Source organism: Lepidochelys olivacea (assembly GCF_965140295.1).
Source record: "Lepidochelys olivacea isolate rLepOli2 genome assembly, chromosome: 7".
NCBI lineage: Eukaryota > Metazoa > Chordata > Testudines > Cheloniidae > Lepidochelys > Lepidochelys olivacea.
In genome coordinates, this window is record NC_140417.1 from 47044982 (window position 1) to 47066665 (window position 21684).

Consider the following 21684-nt stretch of genomic DNA (forward strand, 5'->3'; position numbering starts at 1 on the left):
TGCTGTTATGGAGTAGGGGAAAGTCTGTTCCCCTCCTTTTCATGCTCTTGGGCATTACGGCAGGCTCTGCATTACACTTGAGAATAACAGGGTTGCCTGCTCCTTTAAGGGCCAGGGGGCCCAGGCCTGTTGGATCATCAGACCTAGCTGGGAAGGGGGTCAGGTGATCCCCATAAAAGGGCTGAGAAAACTATAGGAAGCCAGTAGGTTCCTGTGGCAGATCCTGACACAGGGCTAAGCAGTGCAGGGAAGGGGAGAGGCCTCTGGGTCCCTGTAGCCTGCTTGGCTTGGGAGTGTTTTGTCTGAAGAATAAAGGAAGGAAGGGCTTGGGAGACTCTGGGTGCAGAGTCAGGTTTTCCTGGGCTGGGGAGACAGGCCAGTAGCCTGCACCTACCTACACAGGTCACCCCTCACAGTAAGGCCCATGTGCTGCGATGGAAAATGGTGTCCTGGGGTCATGCACTGCAACTGCCCCAACAGAGTGGGAAGTGTTGCAGGGTAAGCAGTGATCTCCGTATCCCCACAACTCCAGAGCACTGGGTGGAGACCCATCCATGTTCACTGCCCCTCCCCGGTAATGAAGCTAGGGAGCAATCCAGCATCACTCATGCTGGAAGGGAGGTGCTCAGGCTAAGAACCCAGGGGTGTCCTGAAATGCCGCAGGGGGTAGACATGGGATCCCTTACCAATAGAGATGATTTTTGACATGCGGGGGCCAGATCTTCAGCCTGGTCAGCTTGGCACAGCTTCTGGACTTGTGCTGATTTATACCAGCTGAGCATCAGGTCCACAATCCTGGAGCTTGTACCACCCTCCTGGGCCAGCTGCCCTGGGCATACAGGCCCAGGAGCCAGGCTCTTGCTCCTGGGTACTGCTGAGCAAGAATGCTGGATTTAGGCCTGTCTCCTTGGGCCCGCCAGCAGAATGCACTGTCTGCAGCTCCGCTGGACTAATACAGGAAGCCCCCGCACAAAGCAATATGAAGACCTCACTTCCTGGCCTGAGATACTACAATGGGTTGGGGGATGACATGAACTCTCTGCGGGGGAAGGAGTCGCTTGGACTGGAGTGGTGGAGAATGGGATACGTGCCAAGCAGCCAGGAAGGGGACGAGCGCCAATACAGGAACCTGCCTCTCCAAGCAATGACAGCGCCGTGGCATGGGGATCCCGTGACTGCATGATGGGGCGCCTGGGGAAGGAACCATTTGACTTGAGGAGCTGGTGCAGGGGTTTGCCCCCTGGGAGTTATATTGTTCTGTTAGGCAGGAGCAGGGACCTTGAACGGTCTCACTCCCTGCAGTGTGGCAGTTGAACTGCCCTCCCACCTTCACAGCTGTGAGTGAGCACGTATTGCTTCCTGCTATTGTGCCCAAGGACAAGGGACTGGGTTTATGCTGCCTGCCCTGCCCCAGCCGAGGGGGAGCGGCTGGAAAATCCCAGTGTGATGGGAGCTTTCCAAGAGCGGTTAGGATGATTTTGGGGGGGGGGGCAAGGAGGAGCATGGAGCTGTAATATTTCATGGACGTAATGCACTGGGACTCATTTGGTTCTTCCCCCTGCTCTGTAGAAACAAAGGGCAAGTGCACAGCTGCAGAAAGCAGCACCAATGTCTTGCGCTGTCAACTCGCCGGCCAGCTGTTTCCCAAATAGGGCTGGTTGGGACGTTTTTGCTGAGACTGATCGGCTTCCATGAAATGAGAGAGACTCTTGTTCTGTAAGCTGCGGGGTTGGGTGGGAGACCCAGCTGATTTGGGGTGATGTGGGATGAAGAACTCTGCCCTGAATCAGCAGAGCAGGGACTTGAACCCGGGTCTGCCACATCCCGGGCCAGGGGTCATGCAACTGCATTGTCGTCCCCTGGTCTGCTCGGTTTGCAAGCAACGTGTCCGCGCGTGTGCTCGTCTGAGGGTCCTGTGGCAGGGCGTGTGCAGCATTGCCGCCTCCAAGTGTTCAAAACCCCAGATACCATGCAATTGCCTTAAAAAACATGAGGGGTTTTTTCATATTCTTCTGATTCTTCGGTCTGTATGGGTCACATTTTCTCTGCAACCAGGAGGGCTAGAAACTGACTCTGCTTGTTTAGTGTTAACCTCATGACTCCAGGAACTGGGGGCTTCAAGAAAAGCACCGAATAGGGCAAGATGCGCAAGTGTAGCCTTTGGGTATAGCTGTTTGCTAGGGAAGGCATAGGTACAAGTCAAGGCAGTAATGCAATGAGACTGTAAGTCTCAAAGCTTGAAAGATAATAGCTTAGCCAAACCAATCAAGGCCTGAAAAGCTGGAGTACAAGCAGCTAACCAACAGTAACCCTAGATCATATGATATCACAAGACAGAACGCTGTAGTGACTAAACAGCTGACAGGTAGCCACAGATACTACTTTAGAACCGCTTGCAGTGTCTTTAGTTAGGAACATCAACAGATGTCTGACCGCAAGAATGTCATGGCAACGAGTTGATGCTTCTGCTAAGAAGCTTAAGGTAAATGGGCTAGGAACCTATGGCGGGAGGGCACCCCAGCATTCAGAGGGTGAGGAAATGGTGATAAGGAAAAGGGGCTGGCATCCCTACTTGAATATGCATTAGGCATTGTAGAAGCTGTAACTCTGCCTGCGTGCCTTGGGAGATGCTAGGAGGATGACCATTGGAGGTGGTGACAAGGAAGATGCGGCTGCTGAGGAGGAAGAGCATGACTACCATGTCAGATTGTTCTGCAAGGGCTGATGTGAGTCTCTGGATGCTCGGACGCTCATTCTGCATTCTCTCTAGCTACCTTGCTGGCTTGGAGTGTTTGTAACTTGGCTAACTGTAGTAAGAAAACTATTACACATAGAGAAGGTTTTTCCTGAGTGTGAGTGTTGCAAGCGTGCACGTCGGGGTTCCCAGCTTAATAGGGATTCTGACCTTGGGACGACAACCTCCCAAACCTCAGTGTCCACCGGATATTCTTCAGTAATCAACATAAGGAACTCGCAATCAGCCAATCAGGCAACCCAATAAAATCACACAAGTTGGCCACACCGTGTGGGGTAGGGTGTGGACTAGACAAGATAATTAAGGTGGTGACTTACAAGGTGTTTGTTGTAGCAACCATCCATTGCTAAGGAACCCGCTGCACCATCACACACAGTCAGAGGAATATTACGCCGCTTGGCAAAGAGGAAGGCGGTGCTGAGTCCTTCCCATGCGCTGACAGATCCGCTTGATCAAACAGCCTCACTCCCTACTGTCTCTCTTCCAGACGGAATGTGCCAACTATGTCCGAGCACTTCACCCCTTCAACCGAACTCACCTGCTGGCCTGCGGGACAGGAGCCTTCCACCCTGTATGCGCCTTCATTGACGTGGGACATCGTGGCGAGGTAAGGCAGCGCCCCGGGACAGCTGGCCTGAGTCCTGCAGAGCGAATCCTGCGGGAGCCCCTGTGATGAGAGCTGGTGCCAGACAGTGCCACTGATCACTGGCAAGACTGTAGGGAAATCCCAGCACTTAGAGCAGCTGCCCTGGGGTTATTGGTGCCGCGTGGCCATGGCAGGATTGTGAGAAGGGTCTGGACTAGAGAATGTTCAGCTCTACATCAGAGCTGGGACTCTGGGGCCTGTCTCTTGGCCTGATCCAGCCTCTGCAATGTCCTGGGAAGGGCTGGAGTGGGGATATGTTCTGCTGGGCCATGAGGCTGATTCCAGCTGCAATGCCAGATTCCCCTCCAACCCCAAGTCCGGCCTAACTCTCTTTATGCTTCATGGAGGCGCAGGCCCCGCAGCACTAGGTACAATGGCAGGGGAGAGAAATTGGGAAGAAGCAGATTGAAAAGGAGCCAGGAATGGGAAGGAAGGAGGAAAAGACAATCCTGAACTGTTGGGGCGGGGGAAGGGGGATGAAGGCAGATGGCCAAAATGTAGCATGAGTGGGTGAGCCCCGCAAGGGTGTTGGTGGGTGGCACCTGCCCTGCTTGGAGCAAACCACCTGAACGGCAGAGGGATGAGCAGATGGTATAAGGCCACTCTGCACTGCGGGGGGAATCCGTGCACAGCACTGGTCCCACACAACGCCAGCCTCCTGCCCAGCAAGGGGAGCCGCTCCATGCAAACAACCCACCATCCGCCCCAGGGAAGACCCAGGAACCTCCGCTGCCCCATGGAGAGTGAGCAGCACGTCTCCCTACCCCACCTCTGAACAAAGCTGAATTGCCGCATGGATCCACCCACCTTGCTCCCACCCCCTCGCCCTGGCCAGCTCTGTACATGACATTTCTTTTCATGCCCAGGATCCCTGCTCTTAATCAGCATGGCCTCCCTATGACCCCCTTCTTCCACACAGGCTTTGAGCCTCTTGTATTGAGTGTGGAGGAGAAAGAGCCCTTTCAGCATAGCCATCTATGGTCTAGAGCCTGGGATGGTCCTGTCCCTGCGTCCCCTCCCAGAGTCACACCAGGCGCAGAACACAATTGGGGCCCTGTTCCTGGTGCTGCAGAACCCCTGCAGACATTCGGCAGGGCCCTGCTCCGTAGCGTGGCTGTGCTTGGGTGGGGTCATGGAGCCACGGCTGCCTAGCTGAGATCCAGGCTGCGTGAAGGGCCTGCTGTGTGCCACCAAGTCAGGGGAGAGGCAGACAGGAGATGCCAAAAACTGCACAGCATGTCAGCTGTGCAAGGGCGATGGGGTGGGGACAGAACTGCAAGCCTCCCCACTTGCACCAGCCTGGTTATTCAAACTTTCTGTGACCTGGGCCGGGAATCCAAGCTTTCCATACATCAATATGCCATAGACAGGGACCCAGGGAGAGGGGTAAATAGGACTCTGGACACCTGAGGTTAGATCCTAAGCCGGTGTCAATTGGCAGAGTTCCATAGCAGAGCTGATGGATGCCAGCTAGGGATCTGGCCCTCAGCGCGTGAGCTATTTCAGTCTCCCATGGCCCCAGTGCCAAGGGGCCAGGCTCACGGCAGGAGGATTTTGTTCTAAAGCAGCAGTTCTCAAACTGTGGGTTGGGACCCCATTTTAATGGGGTCGCCAGGGCTGGCGTTAGACTTGCTGGGGCCCGGGGCCCAAGCCCAAGCCCCACTACCCTGGGCCCAAGCCTGAGCCCCACCACCCCAGGGCCAAAGCCCAAGCCTGAGGACTTCAGCCCTTGGTGGCGGGGCTCACGGTTACAGGCCCCTGGCCTGGGGCTGAAGCCCTTGGCTATGGCTTTGGACACCCCACCTGGAGTGGTGGGGCTTGGGCTTTGGCTCTGGTCCCCCTGCCCAGGGCAGGCTCAGGCTTCAGTCCCCCATCCTGGGATCATGTCGTAATTTTGGTTGTCAGAAAGGGGTCACGGTGCAATGAAGTTTGAGGACTCCTGTTCTAAAGGACCATGGTTTTCTTTTGGCAGAGTTTTCTCTGCGTTTTATTCTAGACCAATTCTCCTGCTGAGTTGAAGCTGTGCCTTTCCTGTGGCTCTTCCTCACATCTCATTGAAAATGACTAAACTCTAAGGAGGACGGCCAGAAAGGCTTTAGCTGCAGAGCCCCCCCCCCCCCCGAGCTGTGTTGGGAGGAGGGGCACCCCCAGATTCTGGAACGCAGCGTTGTCAGATGCCCAGCATCCTCTGATGCCATGTGGGGATGTTGGGAGATGTAGAATGCCCAGGCTACAAGGGCCAAGACCACTCCTCCAGCTGCCCAGAACTAGACCCATGGGGCCACATTCAGAGCAGAGTCATAGTAAGTCTGTGTTGGTGTCGCACACACCTTATCCCAGTCCCTTCCAGTGTGTATCTTATTCCTACGTAGATGAGCTGCAGGCTCCAAGCCACTGACCACCATGTTACAAGCACCCCCCTAGGCATCGCTTCTGGACTCCAGCCTAGATCTCTGACCCAGCTTGTGTACTAGTCAGCCTGGTGGCATCTCTGTGTTGCCTCACCCTGTATTGTGTATCCTTCCTCTTCCCAGCATGTGTTCAGCTTGGATCCCACGAGTGTGCAGAATGGGCGGGGCAAGTGTCCCCATGAGCCCAACAGGGCCTTTGCAAGCACCTTCACTGGTAAGTGTCCTGCTGGTTCCGCAAAAGACTTGACCCTCCACAACTGACCATTGCTTAGGGTTGAGCTGCCCTGATAGAAACCCTCATAACCCCGAGATCTCAGGTCAGTTGGGTCCCCGCTGCTAAAGCATAGACTGAAGAGAAATTATTATGGAAGATCATCAACTGCAGCCATATTAGGGACAGTGGAATTCGACAGCTGCCAGCCTTGACGAGACATGGCACTCTTGGACAGCACAGTTGGGCCTAGAGTAATTTATAACCAGTTAGAAATCTACTTCGGGATTCTTCCCTAGCTAGAGCCAACATCTGAAGTCCACATTTCCAGTGGCTCCATTCCAGGTGAGCACAGAAATCCAGATCAGGGTCTTTCCCCTCTCGGGGACTCTAACCTGAGTCAGGCCATAGACTTCCCATAGCATATATATAGCCCAATCCCTTTGCAAGGGTGCTGCCCTCTTTTTCCAGGATGGGTTTGCAGTCCACAGGGCCGTGCTGTAGGGTTTTATTTTCTCTGTGGGGCTGTTTTCCCAGGAGGGGAGCTGTACACAGGCCTCACTGCAGACTTCCTGGGCCGGGACTCGGTGATCTTCCGCAGCATGGGGGCCCGCTCATCTCTACGCACTGAGATGGATCAGCGCCTGCTGAATGGTAAAAGCACATTCTCTGACTTTGCCTAGGGGGGAAGCACTTCGGCAAAACCCCTAGAGCTTGAAGTCCCAGCTAATTGGTATTAAATGAAGCAGATTGCAGCCACCTTCCTCTTTAATACAACTCCTGGATGCCACCCACCCCACCATGCAGTGCTCACTGTAGGTCCATGCAGAAGGCCACAGTATGCATGACCAGGCTGGAGGGGCATTGGTCTGGGAGATGGCAAATGGGAAGGGAGGGTGTGGCTTGGGTAGTGGCAAATGGGAGGGGAGGCATGGCAGGAGGCTGCCCAATGGTGAATTTAGGAGGGCAGAACTGGCCCACGGTACAGTGGCCTGCTAAGATGTGGCCCATATTATGGCAAGTTTGAGAACTCCTGACTGAAGGGGATGCTCCATCTGACAGGACTGGCTGTTGGCTTCCTGTTTGCTTCTGCAGCCAGGACCTGGGGGTCTACAGGCAGCCACGCTCGCAGTGGAGATTCTGCCAGGGACTGCACCATTTGGAGCAGTGCTGGGCTGGATGCTGTCCTTCATGTTTCTTCCACGTATATTCTAGCTCTGCTCTGGGCTTTCTCTCACGCAGATCCAAAGTTTGTGGCCGCCTACTTGATCCCAGACAATGACGACCGGGACAATGACAAGGTCTATTTCTTCTTCACAGAGAAAGCAGTGGAGTCAGATGGCAAAGGCCGTGCCATCTTCAGCCGTGTTGGGCGAATCTGTGTGGTGAGGTCATGGGAGGGAATGTGTGGTAACATTGGAGTGACTGTTCTGATGAGTTTTGGGTGGTGGGACCCCCGGTAGCATTACTGTATCTTTGGGGGTTAATGGGGGGGAACTATGGGGGAATTTCCTCACTTCTATTTGCCCCCATCCTCCTGTAAATAGCTTTGTTCTGAAAACAAATATTGGGTAAAGTTTTCAAAGGTGCCCAATGGGGCAGTCAGAAATTTTTTGGTAAAACTGTTTTTCAGTGGAAAATGAGGATTTTGACCTGATGCGATTTTTCAGTCACTTTCCATGGAAAACCATTTTTCATCAAACTCAACCCCCCAAAACCAAAATATTTCACTTCAGAAATGCTGCCACGATCCCCCATGGGAGCTGTAATTCAAGTCCCTCATGCCCCCATTCTCCTCTATGGACCAGGTGTCTCAGCCAGACTTAATTTCCCATGATGCCCTGCTTCCCCCCCAACAAGCAAGACCATGATGCATCTTGGGAGATGTTGCCTTATTAGGGAACGTGGCCTCTAGAAGAGAATAGAAGCATAAGGCATCTGAACTACAACTCCCATGAGACACCACAGTGACATTTCAGAATCAAAATGCTTTCATTTATAGCCAAAATATTTCAGGGGTTTGGTTGGTTGTTTTTTTGTGAAAATTTGAAATTTTCCACAAAAAAGGGTCCCCATTTGCTAACTAGGTCAGCCACAAAGCAGCAGTGCCTGGAACACTGGGGTCTGGTTCTGGGCTACACCTTCAGCAGGCTTCAGCTTCTGGGGAAGTTTTATGACCCCTTTGCACATTCTGGGTTTTAGACTGCTCCAGGGGCCGAAACAGCCCACAGCATAAGTGTGAGCAGCTCCTGGCCATTCTAATTTATGGCTACCCATCCTTGACTGCCCATGGGCTATATGCAATTCTGAACGTCTATAGCACTCCATGTTCTGGAAGGGGACAACGTAGGCAGCCCTACACTGGGCCTGGGCTGGGGGAACACTCCTCTGGTATTAGCAAAATGCTTGGTGCAGACATTTCTGGGTAGATTTTTCAAGAGAGCTCAACTCCCATAACTGTCAGGGCTTTGCCTGGTCCAGCCTCCAATGTCCAAAGAGCTGGAGTTCACACCACTTCCTGCAGGAGCTGGCTAGATCTCACCACTGGGAAATTTCTTCCAGAGAGCCAACCAGAATCCTCTCTCCATGGCCCTCATTAGTCTTGAACCTTAACAGCCCTGTGAGGCATGGCTATTATCCCCATTTTACAGATGAGCAACTGAGGCCTAGAGATGAAGTGACTTGCCTAAGGTTGCACGGGAAGTCTGTAGCAGAGCTGGGAATTGAACCCAGGTCTCCTAAATTCCTAACCACCAAAGTGGCAGGTCTTGAGCAGCTGATCTAAAGCCCACAGCACCTCCTCCTTGATTTCAATGGGCTTTGGCTCTGGCTCTTCCAGACTTAACTGTGAAATCAAAGCTGCTTTGTCCTTCCGTTTGGGTTTCAGGAGTGAGATGAACAAAGTCACCTGTAGTGTTTTCTAAACACTTCAGTCAAGGCCTCACACTCCAGATTGCCTGGTGCTTGAGTGTCACGGAAATCTCTCAAGGCTGCGAATGACTCTTTTCCAGCCAAGACTAGGAAAATTCTGCTTCATGACTCTTTAATGTGGTTGGCACAAAAATCCCACTTAAGCCTTTGATGAGAAAGATGGGGATTGAAGTTGACATTTCAAGTGGAAACTCTCCAGTTTCCTGGCCATTTTTTCTACATCCCCTTTTCTTTTGTTCTTTATAAATCAGAGACCCTGAGCCTCTTCCTGGCCCCTGTCTTGCTTCACTGTGATCCCATCCTTCGCGCCAATCATGATTTTGTCTCCCAGATTTCAATTAATTCATCATACCTCAAATTTAAACTACAGTGACTTTAATTGGGTCGGAACAGCAACAGCAAGCATGATGAAGGGCCAGATTCTGACATTCCTACTGCGTGATGTCTTACTTGGTCTGTTCAATGGGACTGTGTGACTAGGTAGGTCCTGGGTGGCACCATATGGCCCGAGTTGGTGCAGTGAGAGGGTCCTTGTTGACTGCAACTAGCCAGAGCCATCCCGGACCTCATTCTCCCTCTACTGCAGCTTGTTTTGCCTGGTGGCTCAGCTGTGCCGGTTCTGAATCCCACTCCATCTCAGGTAGCCTGCGTGTCAGAGCTGTGGGCCACTTCAGCACTCTTTTGGACTCTACCTGGAGTGGGCGCTCCAGACCTGGAGGCCACAGTGAGCCCATACGCCATCATGACAATTTGGAAAGTTCCACTCACAGCTATGTGGTGTGAAGTCCTGCTCTTCTTTTGATGTACTGTGGTGACTGGCGCAAAGGATTTGGGTCCTCTCTGAGGAGGTCTGGTCATGAGTGGATGAGAATTAGAGTTGGTTGGGAACTTTCAGACAAACGTGTTTGTTGTTTTTGGAAAATGTTGATTCCTTGAAACTGCAGCTGTTTACGAGAGTCTGCTTTCAGGAGAAACGCCTGATTCAAAATTTTTTTTTTTTTTTTTTAAAAATTGTTGAAATGTCCCATTTTTGACCATTTCTAAATGAGAAATTTTATCTTCTGATTTTGAAACAACTTTGCATATTGAAATTTTTGTTAATTTATACTAAAAAAAGTTTAAAGCATTTTAAGAAGGTTGAATTTGAAATGAAATGGTCCAAATGAAGCATTTTGATTGACCCACTCTCCTGATCTGAACATTTTTTTTGGATTATCGGTTCATGAAAATTTATGAGATTGTAACCTTTTGTCCTCTTTCAGGACAGGAAACAATTTTGAGTTTATTCATATTGTGATCCTATGCTCAGTAGAGCTGGTTAGGAATGGTTTTCCCATCCTGTGAGAGTTTGAGATTTTGAGTCTCTTCTTTATACTCGTCTCTTGTTTTTGCCCAGTGGCTCAGCTGTGCTGGTTCTGAGTCTCACTCCGTCTCAGGTAGCCTGCGTGTCAGAGCTGTGGGCCACTTCCATGTGAGGATCTGCAGATTCCATCCTGGGTCACAGTTTGCTTAGTCCCTAGGGAATGCAGCTTGTGTTCTGAAAGTGGCAACATTTCAGCTCGTGACCTCTATCTGCTCTCCAGATATTGTGACTGTTCACAAATTTAACCCTGGTGAAAATCTTCTATTTTCATGGTAACACTTTTCCCAGCACTTTTTGGTGTGGGGGGAAGGGGAGATGGGACAGATTTCTTCCTTGATGGGGGATTAAGATATTTTGGGAGCTGTGTGAAAACTTCCAGGTGGACATTATGGCTTCCTTCTTCCATTGCTGGTGAAGAGAATTGTGGACAGTCCTGCTCTGGATGTGGCAGAAGGAAATAAAAGCTAGAAGATCAGGCACTTCAAGCCAGGGGCTTCCTACTTGCATATGCAGAGATGAATGCACGTTCCATCTCAGTGGAGGCCCCGTCACTGAATGCATATTAGCTGTGCGATCCGCTGAGCTGTAACACACACGGAGCGTGACCGCGGTCTCCCTCCCTGCCCTCCACATGGAACATTGAAGTTCAACTGTCCCTCTCTTCCCCTCGCCCCCCACCTCTGGAATCACAGCGTGCTGTTTGGATAGGCTTGCTCGAGTGGTTCAGGGTAAGGAAGATGTCAAGCCATACATCTCTCTACCCCATGGGGCTGCCCACCTGTAGCATTCACAGCTGCAGTGACATAGCAAAATTAACATATAGATGGATGCATTTCACTGCTGCATGTCACCAGGCCTCCTGGCCACTAGCCTCCATGCAACATCTGGGATGAAGACGGGCCAAACCTCGAACCACTTATCCACACTCTCATGGATCCAAGCCACCAAGACTCGACCAACGGAGTTTCACAATACTAAACTCATCCTTGGCTTTGCCAGTCCCTGCTGGTAAGTGAGTCTCAGTCCCAGGGGCCATCCCCCTGTGCTATCCACATATTTGCTTTGGGGTCAGCTCTGTGGGCTGTGATTAGTCTTGTATCCTGCCGTGATCAGTGTTGGAAGCACCTTGTTGAAGAGGAGCTGGAATTTCTGAGCTCTCTGCGCTCACCGGCCCCTGAGGGATGAAATCTGCCCTCCCCTTCCTTTCCAACCTTTGGAAGTCTGTTAATAATCAGAACAGGAGTACTTGTGGCACCTTAGAGACTAACAAATTTATTTGAGCATAAGCTTTCACTGAATGCATCCGATGAAGTGAGCTGTAGCTCACGAAAGCTTATGCTCAAATAAATTTATTAGTCTCTAAGGTGCCACAAGTACTCCTTTTCTTTTTGCAAATACAGACTAACATGGCTGCTACTCTGAAACCTGTTAGTAATCAGGGGCTGGAGCAGATTGTGGGCTCTGAGGAAGGCATCGTGATGGAATTGCTACAGCACCTGGAAGGCGGTGGCTCAATTCCCGGCCCTGTCATTCACAAGCACAAGTTAGCAGGCCCCAGAGATCCTGGGGAGGCGAAGAGAAACATCTGTCGGCCAGCAGCATCAGCAGTCGCTCAGTGTGGAAGCAGCTGCTTTGGAACAGGCTGTGGGCAGCATGAACCGGAGGAGAGGATGGCAGCTCTCCATCCAAACAGAGCAACGCTGTTGGCTGCAAATTCTCTGCTCCTGCTCTAACCCCAGAAATAAACACTGAGGCACAGGAACAAAGAGGTTATTTATTGGACTGATCAATCCCTGCTTGGAGTGGGATTCTTTGTTTGGGCAAGAGGCTGGAGTGGGGATAAGAACTGACTGACCATATATTTCCTACGATGCCTCAGACACACAGAAAATACGCATGCACGTGTGCCAAAGGTCATCCACATTGGTTAACAAATTGGCCTCGTGGGTTAGTACACTGACCTTGCCCTGCAGACCTGGGGCTCAGTGCTGGGCTAACATTCAATGCAGCTGAGTGTGGGGTGAAGTAAATGTGTCTTTGAGCTACGTCTCAGCCTCCTCAAATGCTAGGGCAGAACTGGCTCCTGGCACAAGTTAGAGGTGCCCCACAGCTGCTCTAACTTACCTGGCTAGCCAGATGATGGATTGTTCCTATTTTAGGTTCTTACAGAACTCCTATTTCCATGATATCTACAACTGGCTACCCCATCTTGGGCCGTGAGGGATTCCTGTACAGGGGAATCCCCAGCTACCCTCTGAGTGCAGCTTCGAGTCCCCTTTGCATAGCTGGAGCGTCACAAAGAGGATTTAGCCTGGGCCGAGGGTTTGACCTTTCTATGTAAACCCAGTTGAGGTCACTGGTGAAATTACTTGGTTGGCCAATTCTCAGTTTGTCTGCTCATTAGATTGGCTGTGCACAGGACAGGCCTGGGGTCAGATTTCCAGGAGGTGAGGTTTGCAGGTCAGGCTGGAGAGGCTTTGGCAGAGCTGTGTGGGGGAGCCAGGGCTGGAATAGCAGGGGGGCTGCAGGTCAGGCTGGAGGGGCATCAGCAGAGCGGCGTGAGAGTCCAGCACTGGAATAGCAGGGGGGCTGCAGGTCGGGCTGGAGAGGCATCATCAGAGCTGTGTGGGGGAGCCAGGGCTGGAATAGCAGGGGGCTGCAGGTCAGGCTGGAGGGGCATCAGCAGAGCGGCGGGAATAGCAGGGGGCTGCAGGTCAGGCTGGAGAGGCATTGGCAGAGCTGTGTGAGAGCCCAGCACTGGAATAGCAGGGGGGATGCAGGTTGGGCTGGAGGGGCATCAGCAGAGCGGCGTGAGAGTCCAGCGCGGGAATAGCAGGGGGCTGCAGGTCATGCTGGAGAGGCATTGGCAGAGCTGTGTGGGGCAGCCAGGGTTAGAATAGCAGGGGGGCTGCAGGGCAGGTTTGAAGTGCACTGGCAGAATGGTATAGGGTCTTAGGTCAGAATAGGCAGGGCCTGCATGTAAGGATAGGGGTATGGGTTCAGTTTGCCCAGTGCTGTGTACATCACCCAGAGTCAGGATTACTAGCCCTGCATTTACATAAACCCCACATGCCCCAGAGGTACAAAGCTCACGCCTCTGCTCATGCCCAGTGGCAACATGCTGTCTTGGACAGGGAGCCGGCCCGAGGGGTGGCCTGACAGGGGATCCCAGCAACAATCTCGGGGTGCTGCATCAGGGGCCGCATGCTGCACTTGGTGAGGGGAATGTCCATTGGGCACAGGCCAACGGATAAACTCAGGCCAGGCTGGGATTCGTGAAGGGCAAGAAGTCGGAGCAGGGCCTAGAACCTGTATCTTCTGCTTCCATACATCAGCCCTTTCCTTAGGCAACAGGCACTTCCCTTCTAACTCGGCCAAGCAGGCTAGGCAGAGGTGGTTTAAGGAATGCCTAGTTCCCTAACAGGGAAAGATCAGAACTCCGGCTGAATGCAAGGTCTGCGCATTGCCCCGTTGATGTTCATTTCTCTTTGCATTGGGTATGTTTATAACCATTAATGGAAAGACTCCAGGGAGGGCCAGATTCTGATCTCAGCTCTACTTGTGTCAATCCAGAGCTGCTCCATTAAGTGACTCTGGTTTTACAGCTGTTACCAATAACTGCTTCTGTTCCTTTCCAAGGAATAGGAAGCTTCTTCCATTGGTGCTGTATTCCTTTTGTGTCTCAGCCAAGGCAAGGGGTTATGGAAGGCTTTGGCCTGGAAAAGGAGAAAGGATGGTGTGGGGGTTAAAACGCCAGACTGGGAATTGGCCTGTATGGAATCAGTTCCTAGATCTGTCACTGACCATTGTGTGATCTTGGGCAAGTCACTTAGGATCACATTTTTGCCTCAAACTATCTGAGGCTTCATTTCTGGGGCCCTGACTTTAGAAATATGCAGCCAAAGTGGTCACTGATTTTGAGTGCTCCATGGATCTCAGATTGGTCCTCCTTTCCCTCAGGCAATAGTGGTCTTCTTGGGCCCTGATTATAATAACTTGACTGATCTGGGAAGGGATCATAGCTGGGGGTGGAGCAGTGTTTCCCTGGCCTGAAGTGCAATAATCCCATCTGAGCTGAAGGTCAAGCAGTATGCTCCATCTGCCACTGTCTCCTGTCAAGGTACCATGATCTTGTCCCCTCTGGAGAAACTAGCTCTGTGGCTGCTCATGTGGCTCAAACCTCCTAAGCTCATGGTCTCTAAGCTAACCTTTTATCAGGCTGCTTCCAAGTGTGTGCAGTGATGTCCCTTCTCCTTCCAGAATGATGCAGGGGGCCAGCGGGTGCTGGTCAACAAATGGAGCACCTTCAACAAAGCCCGGCTGGTGTGCTCTGTCCCAGGGCCTGATGGGATAGACACCTACTTCGATGAACTGGGTAAGAGGAGCAACTGCCCATACGCTCTCTGGCTGTGAGGCTCTGGGATCGGGGCTGTCTGTCTGGGGGAGGTATAGCTCAGTGGTTTGAGCACTGGCCTACTAAACCCAGGGTTGTGAGTTCAATCCTTGAGGGGACCATTTAGGGATCTGGGGCAAATATTGGGGATTGGTCCTGCTTTGGAGCAGGGGGTTCGACTAGATGACCTCCTGAAGACCCTTCCAACCCTGATATTCTATGATACGTGTGTGGCTAGGGGACTGGCCACTTGGCAGTGGTGGGTGGAAGGAGAAAGCCTTGAATGTTCAGTCTGTGCTAGAAGTTGGGCTTAAGTGCTCTGCTGAATCAGGATGGGCTGCTGACCTGGGGCCTCTGGGGACAAGAACAAGATCCAACTGTTTACCTCTGGGATGCCACGGAGTCCAGAGATGCTCTCCAGCTTGGCCTTCGTCTCTTTGGGAGAATCTTGGCGGGGGGCTTGCCTCACTCTATCCAACCCCCAGCAGGTGGAGATGGAGCGGGGGGGGGGGATTATTGATTGGAACTGGCTGAGGGATAGTTGTATCCCTTGGGATGCGACTCTTGACAAGCCAGCAAAATGCTGAGAGCATCAAGGAGTAGATGGATGTGGGGTGGGGTGCTGTGGAAGGGGGTAGTTTGATATACAGGGTGACCAGCCTTCTCTTCCATAGAGGACATCTTCTTACTGAGGACCAAAGATGGGAAGAGCCCTGAGATCTATGCCCTCTTCAGCACCATCAGGTAACAACTCACAGCTCCTCTCACTTTCTATAATGAACAAAAGGCCTTCTCCCGTCACTTGAAAATTAACATCAGCCATTCCAACACCATCCTTAACTTTGACCCCACCCCTTTTCCCCATGCTGCTCAGTATTATTATTGTTTATTATTTACATTGTGGTAGGGCCAAGAGGATCCCAGCCCAGTGGGCTAGGCGCTGAACAGAGTGGCAAAAGAAAGTCCCTGCTCCAAAATGCATATAATCTAAGTGAGAAGAGATAGTTTGTCTAGTAACTATATAATGGTAGAAGAGGTCAGCTGCATAAGGATGATGAATAATGCAAATGCACTGGGTTGGTTTTGGTGTAAATATGTATAAATAGCTGTAGCTGGTATAAATAGCCGTAGCTCCTGGAGGTCCTACAGATTGATACGTTGTAGTTATGGATCAATATTAGATACCAAATACTGTTCTTGGTGCAGTGTCTGCATAATCTGAGACTCAAAATGAACAGTGCTGGGCTGATCCATGTACAACAGACCTTCAAGGTGGTGATTTATATAATTCGGAGCAAGACAGATACAGTTAAAATATTAAAACCTGACGTCTCAAAGCAAATCTTTCAGTCTTTTAAAGCAGTCTTTGTGTAATCTGAAAATGGCAATACTATGTCTCTTGGTTGCTAGGCCTTGGGGTCAGAGATAAGGTTGTTATTGGGCTGTCTAATGTGAACATTCCCATTCCTAGATTTGGGTTTGTGTAAAGGCACTTGATTTCTTTAGCTCGTTACTTTAATTGACCTTTTTCAGCCTTTTTAATAGCTAGGATTCACTTATTTTAACCTGTAACTTTCATGATATTTATTGTTTTGAATGTTTATACTTTTTACGATGGCCGCCTTAGTTTGAATTCAGCGCATTGTCTTCTGGGGATTTGTACTGTGATCTGATCATTCTGACTCTCTGAGCAGTCAGATACAAATTCCGAGCTGATCAGGAGTGGAAGGCCGAGTCCCATCTCGTTGGGCGGGTTGTTGCCCGTGGATTTGCAGTTAGCTTTTGGATTTGGTGTCTGGTTTGGTCATTTTATCCCTCCTCAATACACCCATCTCTTACATGGGTCCCCCGCACTGTTAATAGGAAGGGTTTGCTAACCCTGTGTGTGTGAGTAGCTAACAATGGATCCTCACCCTGGACCAATTCCTCTCATTTCAGCAACGTCTTCCAAGGTTTTGCCATCTGTGTGTACCGCATGGCAGACATCTGGGAAGTTTTCAATGGGCCCTTTGCCCATAAGGATGGCCCGGATCACCAGTGGGCAGCATATGAGGGCAAGGTGCCCTACCCCAGGCCAGGAGTTGTAAGTGGGTCACACCCTTGTTTTTGAAGGTGTCTGGAGAAGACTCCTAAAATGATCTTTTCAGAGGGCTAATGATACACATGGTCACTCCAAGGCCCGGTATTTCCATTATTAATCCCATCTCGCTTCACCCTCCGGGCCAAGGCTGGTTAGTTTTCCCATCTGGTGGTGGTGGGCTGCCATTTGGCATCAGGAAGGGGTGGTGGCTGTGCCTTGGCACGAACTTCCCAGCAGTTATTTCTCCTGGGTCTTTCAGGGACCATCGTTAGAGTCCGTTTCGGGAGGTGGGACCCACTTTGGGATTTAATTGAGGCAAATGAACTATACCCAGGCAGATCAGTGTCTATGGCATGTTTTCCCATTCAGTATAACAACCCTTCCTGAGGTCTCGCCCCCCACACCGAGCAGGCCTGTGTCTGAGGTTGGACAGGGGAGGAGGAGATAACACAGGGGAGCTAATGGGAATGAGCCTTCCACCTTGGCTGTCAACAGGACAGATCTGAGCTTGAGAAGGACGTAGAAACCCAGACTGCATCAGGGAGTAGAGATTCCCAAGGCACCTTGTTAAGGCCGAGCAGGTGGCTCACAACCACTGGGATGGAGAGGCTGTAGGTGGGATCTCCTAGTGTCATGGCACAGGGGAGCAGAGCAGGAATGCCAGGCTGAAATGCTGTCTCTTCTGCCTCTTGCAGTGTCCCAGCAAAACCACTAACCAGCCCAGCCGGCAGTACAGCTCCACCAAGGACTACCCCGACGAGGTCCTGCACTTCGCCCGTGCTCACCCACTTATGTATAGGCCCGTGTACCCGCTGCACCGTCGTCCTGTGCTGGTGAAGACCAACCTGCAGCACCGGCTGCGGCAGATTGTGGTGGACCGGGTGGACGCTGAGGACGGGCAGTATGATGTCATGTTTCTCGGGACAGGTGAGCTGGTGCCAACAGGAGAACCCCCCACGGTCTCAGCAAGGCCTGCTAGATCTCCCTTCGCTCCCTCCCCTGGCTCTCCACTTCTGGGCTGTCCTCCCTGGTCAGTTCAGCTGCAGCTCACAGCAGGGTCTTTCAAAATACCATGTTGATTATGGTGCTGTCAGTCTGTCTAGACCAGGCCTGCCAACATTGCTAACCGCAATGCAGCTGAACATGCACTAGCTGTTAGGTATCTGAGTAGAATAGACCAGCTGTCCCAGTTACAGGGTTAGCTGCATCTTTAACCCCTCCTCAGTCTCTCCCAAGTGCTCCCTTTCCAGTGACAAGCCCTATGTCTCCACTTCTCTCAGGCTGGAATCCCATGATCCCCCCCACTCTCAGACTGTGGCCCCCAACAGCAGCACCCTTGCTGACCAACCTTGGTGTCCCTGCAGGTCCAGCTGTCTTTGACACTCATAAGAGCCTTCCCTAAGGGAACTCTCACCAATCCGTGGATGCAGTGACTCTAAGCACCTTCTTCCAAATGTTTATTGCATAGGAACATAGGATTCCCAAAGAAAAGGGTTACAACAACAAAAGGCTTACATGCATATGTCTGACTTAACCTTAACATTTCTCTCAATGCTTGGCCAGGCTAGCGTTGCCAATTTTGGTTGGATGGATTCCTGAAGGTTTCATCACATGATGTAATCTTTAATTAAAGATCAATCTTTTAATTCCTGGAGACTCCAGGACAATCCTGGAGGGTTGGCAACCCTAGACCCAGACCCAGCTGCTTCCAGGCACTCACTGCCTCTGGGGGGCTGGTTTTCAGTCTGCTTCCCTGTAAATGCTGCCTCTGTGTTCCCTGCCTCCCCTGAGCTTCAGGGAGGGTGTCTCTTTAAAACTGGGCAGGCCCCTGTTGTATTGATATTGATCTGAAAGGCCTAAAGAATTAATTAAAAGTGTTTATAAACTCTGTCACTATCCGACATTAAAGCGGTCATAGGCGGGTTCGGGATTGTTTTTAAACAGAGCCCTTGGTTTTACTTGGTTACTAGGCAAACACCCAAAACCATTTATTCAAATGGAAAGTTTATTGATTAAACACAAGAAAGAGCACAAAGTTAAAACAAGCGCTGATCTTGAAACTACAGCTGAGTGATTATGCAAAACAAACTCAATCAGACCGTCTCAAAGTAGCTCTCCTTTTGAAGTCAAAATATCAGACTCTGATTTTCAGAACAACCTTTCTCTGATGAAAAGGAAAAGGTTCATTTTACTCTGAAGCCTGATGTGGCCATTCCCTTATTCTATTCTTCACAGACAGACACACAAGGTAGAGGAAAGACAGGATAGAAAATATGGGTGAAGTATGGCTTTGGTTGAAGATTTCAGAACACTGGACCACTGGTTAGTTATGAGTGGGTTGTTTGGCTGGCAAGTTGATTGTGACACCTGCTGCTTGGATCCTCGTTAGTTATGATCTGGTTCAGGGCCATCATCTGGTTGGATCCTTTTTCCTTAGACAGGGCAGGCTTGGGTGGATACTGTTTAGTTGGTTTCAGGATTCAATGAAAAGCCAAGAGAGGAGGAAAGATATAGTTAGGCATGATGTAACACAACAAGGCAGGGAGGCAAAACAGGATCTTACATGTCTCTGGGATGCTGGCAGTTAGATAGCCACACTGACAGGCTGAGGACTGGATGTCATGAGAATGTGATGACTTTCAGCACTCACTGGTGAAAACAAAGTTCCTTAAACAAGAGCAAGGCCAGCCAGCCTTCCATCCAGGAAGTTGCAGTGCTGGCAGGTTTGGGGATGAACTGAGGGAAGAAGATGAGATGAGGCGAGCCGGTCAATGGTTTCCCCAGGAATTGAAATTAGTGGGGGTGTTCGAATTTACAGGGGGGTGTCAGGGCCGATGAGGAGTGAGACTGTGTGGGTGAAGGTGAGCTGTATGGAACCATAGCAAAAACTGAAAAATGTTTCATGACCATTTTATTAGATTTAACTCATGTTTTAAAATCATCACACAAATTAAAGTTGGCTACATCCTTCTTGGTTTCTTGTTATAATTTTGCACAACTCTGTTAATGAACTTCTTGAATGCAATACGTTCATCTTTGGTGGCTTCTTGTGTGTCTGGTACTTCCATTCCTTCACTTGATATGCTCATTAGTTCATTCACATGATCAGGCAGAAGGCGACTTCTTTCAGAACACAAAATTCTATTCAATGAAGAAAAAGAACGCTTAGCTGTAGCTGTCGTGACTGGGAGTAGCAAGAGATGAATTCCTACTTCTTTCATCCCAGGAAACAAAGCAAAAAGATCGGGTCGAGCCCTCCCCCCCCCCCCCGCATTCAAGTGATTCGTAGCCCAACCCCAGCCCAAATCACTTGGGCAACACAGCTCTGTTTGCTGGATACCTAGGTAGATTAAGTGTGAATGTAAATGCAACCTGGTCCTGAAGACTTTCCCCCCAGCCCCCAGCTCATCACTAGCTGCCAGGGAGAGCTCATTTAGATTTTGCTTACAAATCATCATTTGAAATTATTAGGTTGGCCAACATCACTGAAATGAATGCACTGACATTGGCATAAAAAACAACAGCTGTATAAGGAAGCTAGTCTATGTTCATACTTTTCAAATCTATTATACTTTTTCAGATACACGTATTTTATCATACACTGTATATGCTTTTAAAGTGTGTATTAATGTTTCAATTTCAATTCAAATTTCCAAACAGTCACTAAATTGGCAATACTGCATGTAACTAGTTCACAAAACTGGGGTGGGGAGGGTTAGGGAAATTCAGAGGGCATGTAGGGAAATCACTGGCTAGGATGCAAGGTGGGAAGGGGAGGAGAAGAGAACTGAAAATGTTTTTATCTAAGTCACTCCTGAAGAAACCCAAAAAGGACAAAAATGGGAGACTTAGTACATCCCCCCCCCCTTGTTATTTTGTCCACTAATTAGGCCTAAGGTCTGTCACACCAGTTTTGGTCCATTAACTTCTTGCTGCACATCTTCTGTTTTACCAAGCATGAGTTCAACAGTCCTTGAATCATATCAGCAAGTCCTTTTTGTTTGCACTAATCCAACTTCTGTGTCTGGTTGGCTAGCACTTGTTTATAATATTCATTTATTGAAAACAGCCTAATTTTCAGGGTTAATTTCCAAGTAGGCAAAAATGATAGGTGGTGATCACTTCTGAACTTTCACTCACGTTTTGTGGTTGAGTTTACAGTAGGGGCACATTTTGTAGGCCCAATAGTCACAACACTCCTTTGTTCTCTGTCTCCCCTCACGGGGCCCCGTCCCCTTGTCACACGCATCCTGTGAGCTCACCGGGGCAAGGGGGCCATCAAAGAGAACACCCCCATCATTGTCTTGTAAGTCTCAGCTGGCTAGCTGAATTCATTGTGCTCTTTTCTGGGACACGTGAGCGACTGCTTGTTGATGCCCCCTCCATGAGAAATAAACAGGTCTTCATGCTAGTCATACAAATGATACCCATCTCTCCCATGCTTTTCACAGCCAGCCCTGAGAAATGGAACAGCCACTGGCTCTCTCTACCAGCCGCAGCGTGGAGCACTGTATGCTGGAGCCAGGACCTGCTGTGATGGGCACTTGCTGTGTTCGGAGCGCCACTCATGCTGGGTGGAAATTATCTCTGTTATCAGGCAAATTTTGGAGCCAAGCCCAATTTGTTGTTAATAATATTTCTGCGAGGCAAGATAGCAGCCATTGTGGATAGCCCAGCTGACCCTCCGTGCTTCTAGGCGCAGCCCCTGAAGATGCAGCCCGTTGAATCACACAGTGGTACTGCTAGGAATGAGCGCAGCATGGTCTAGAGTTTACAGAAAGAGATTGGGAGCTGGATTCTATTCTTGGCTCTGCCTCTCGCCTGCTGGGGAGTCGCTTGGCCTCCGTATTCCTCAGTTTCCTCAGCTCATCACATCTGCAAAGCTCTTTGAGAT

At 50.4% G+C, this 21684-nt stretch overlaps 1 protein-coding gene across 2 annotated transcripts in view; it reads left to right on the forward strand.

The window, feature by feature from the left end:
* The window catches only part of SEMA3G (semaphorin 3G), a 66715-nt gene that overhangs the window by 38323 nt on the left and 6708 nt on the right, over positions 1-21684 (forward strand). For both annotated transcript variants that reach the window (XM_084633894.1, XM_084633895.1), the window contains exons 4-11: positions 3243-3362; positions 5936-6026; positions 6561-6677; positions 7266-7408; positions 14578-14692; positions 15385-15454; positions 16649-16793; positions 17486-17717. In XM_084633894.1, the coding sequence (XP_084490020.1) occupies positions 3243-3362; positions 5936-6026; positions 6561-6677; positions 7266-7408; positions 14578-14692; positions 15385-15454; positions 16649-16793; positions 17486-17717 (1033 nt within the window). The remainder of the gene's footprint in view (positions 1-3242; positions 3363-5935; positions 6027-6560; positions 6678-7265; positions 7409-14577; positions 14693-15384; positions 15455-16648; positions 16794-17485; positions 17718-21684) is intronic.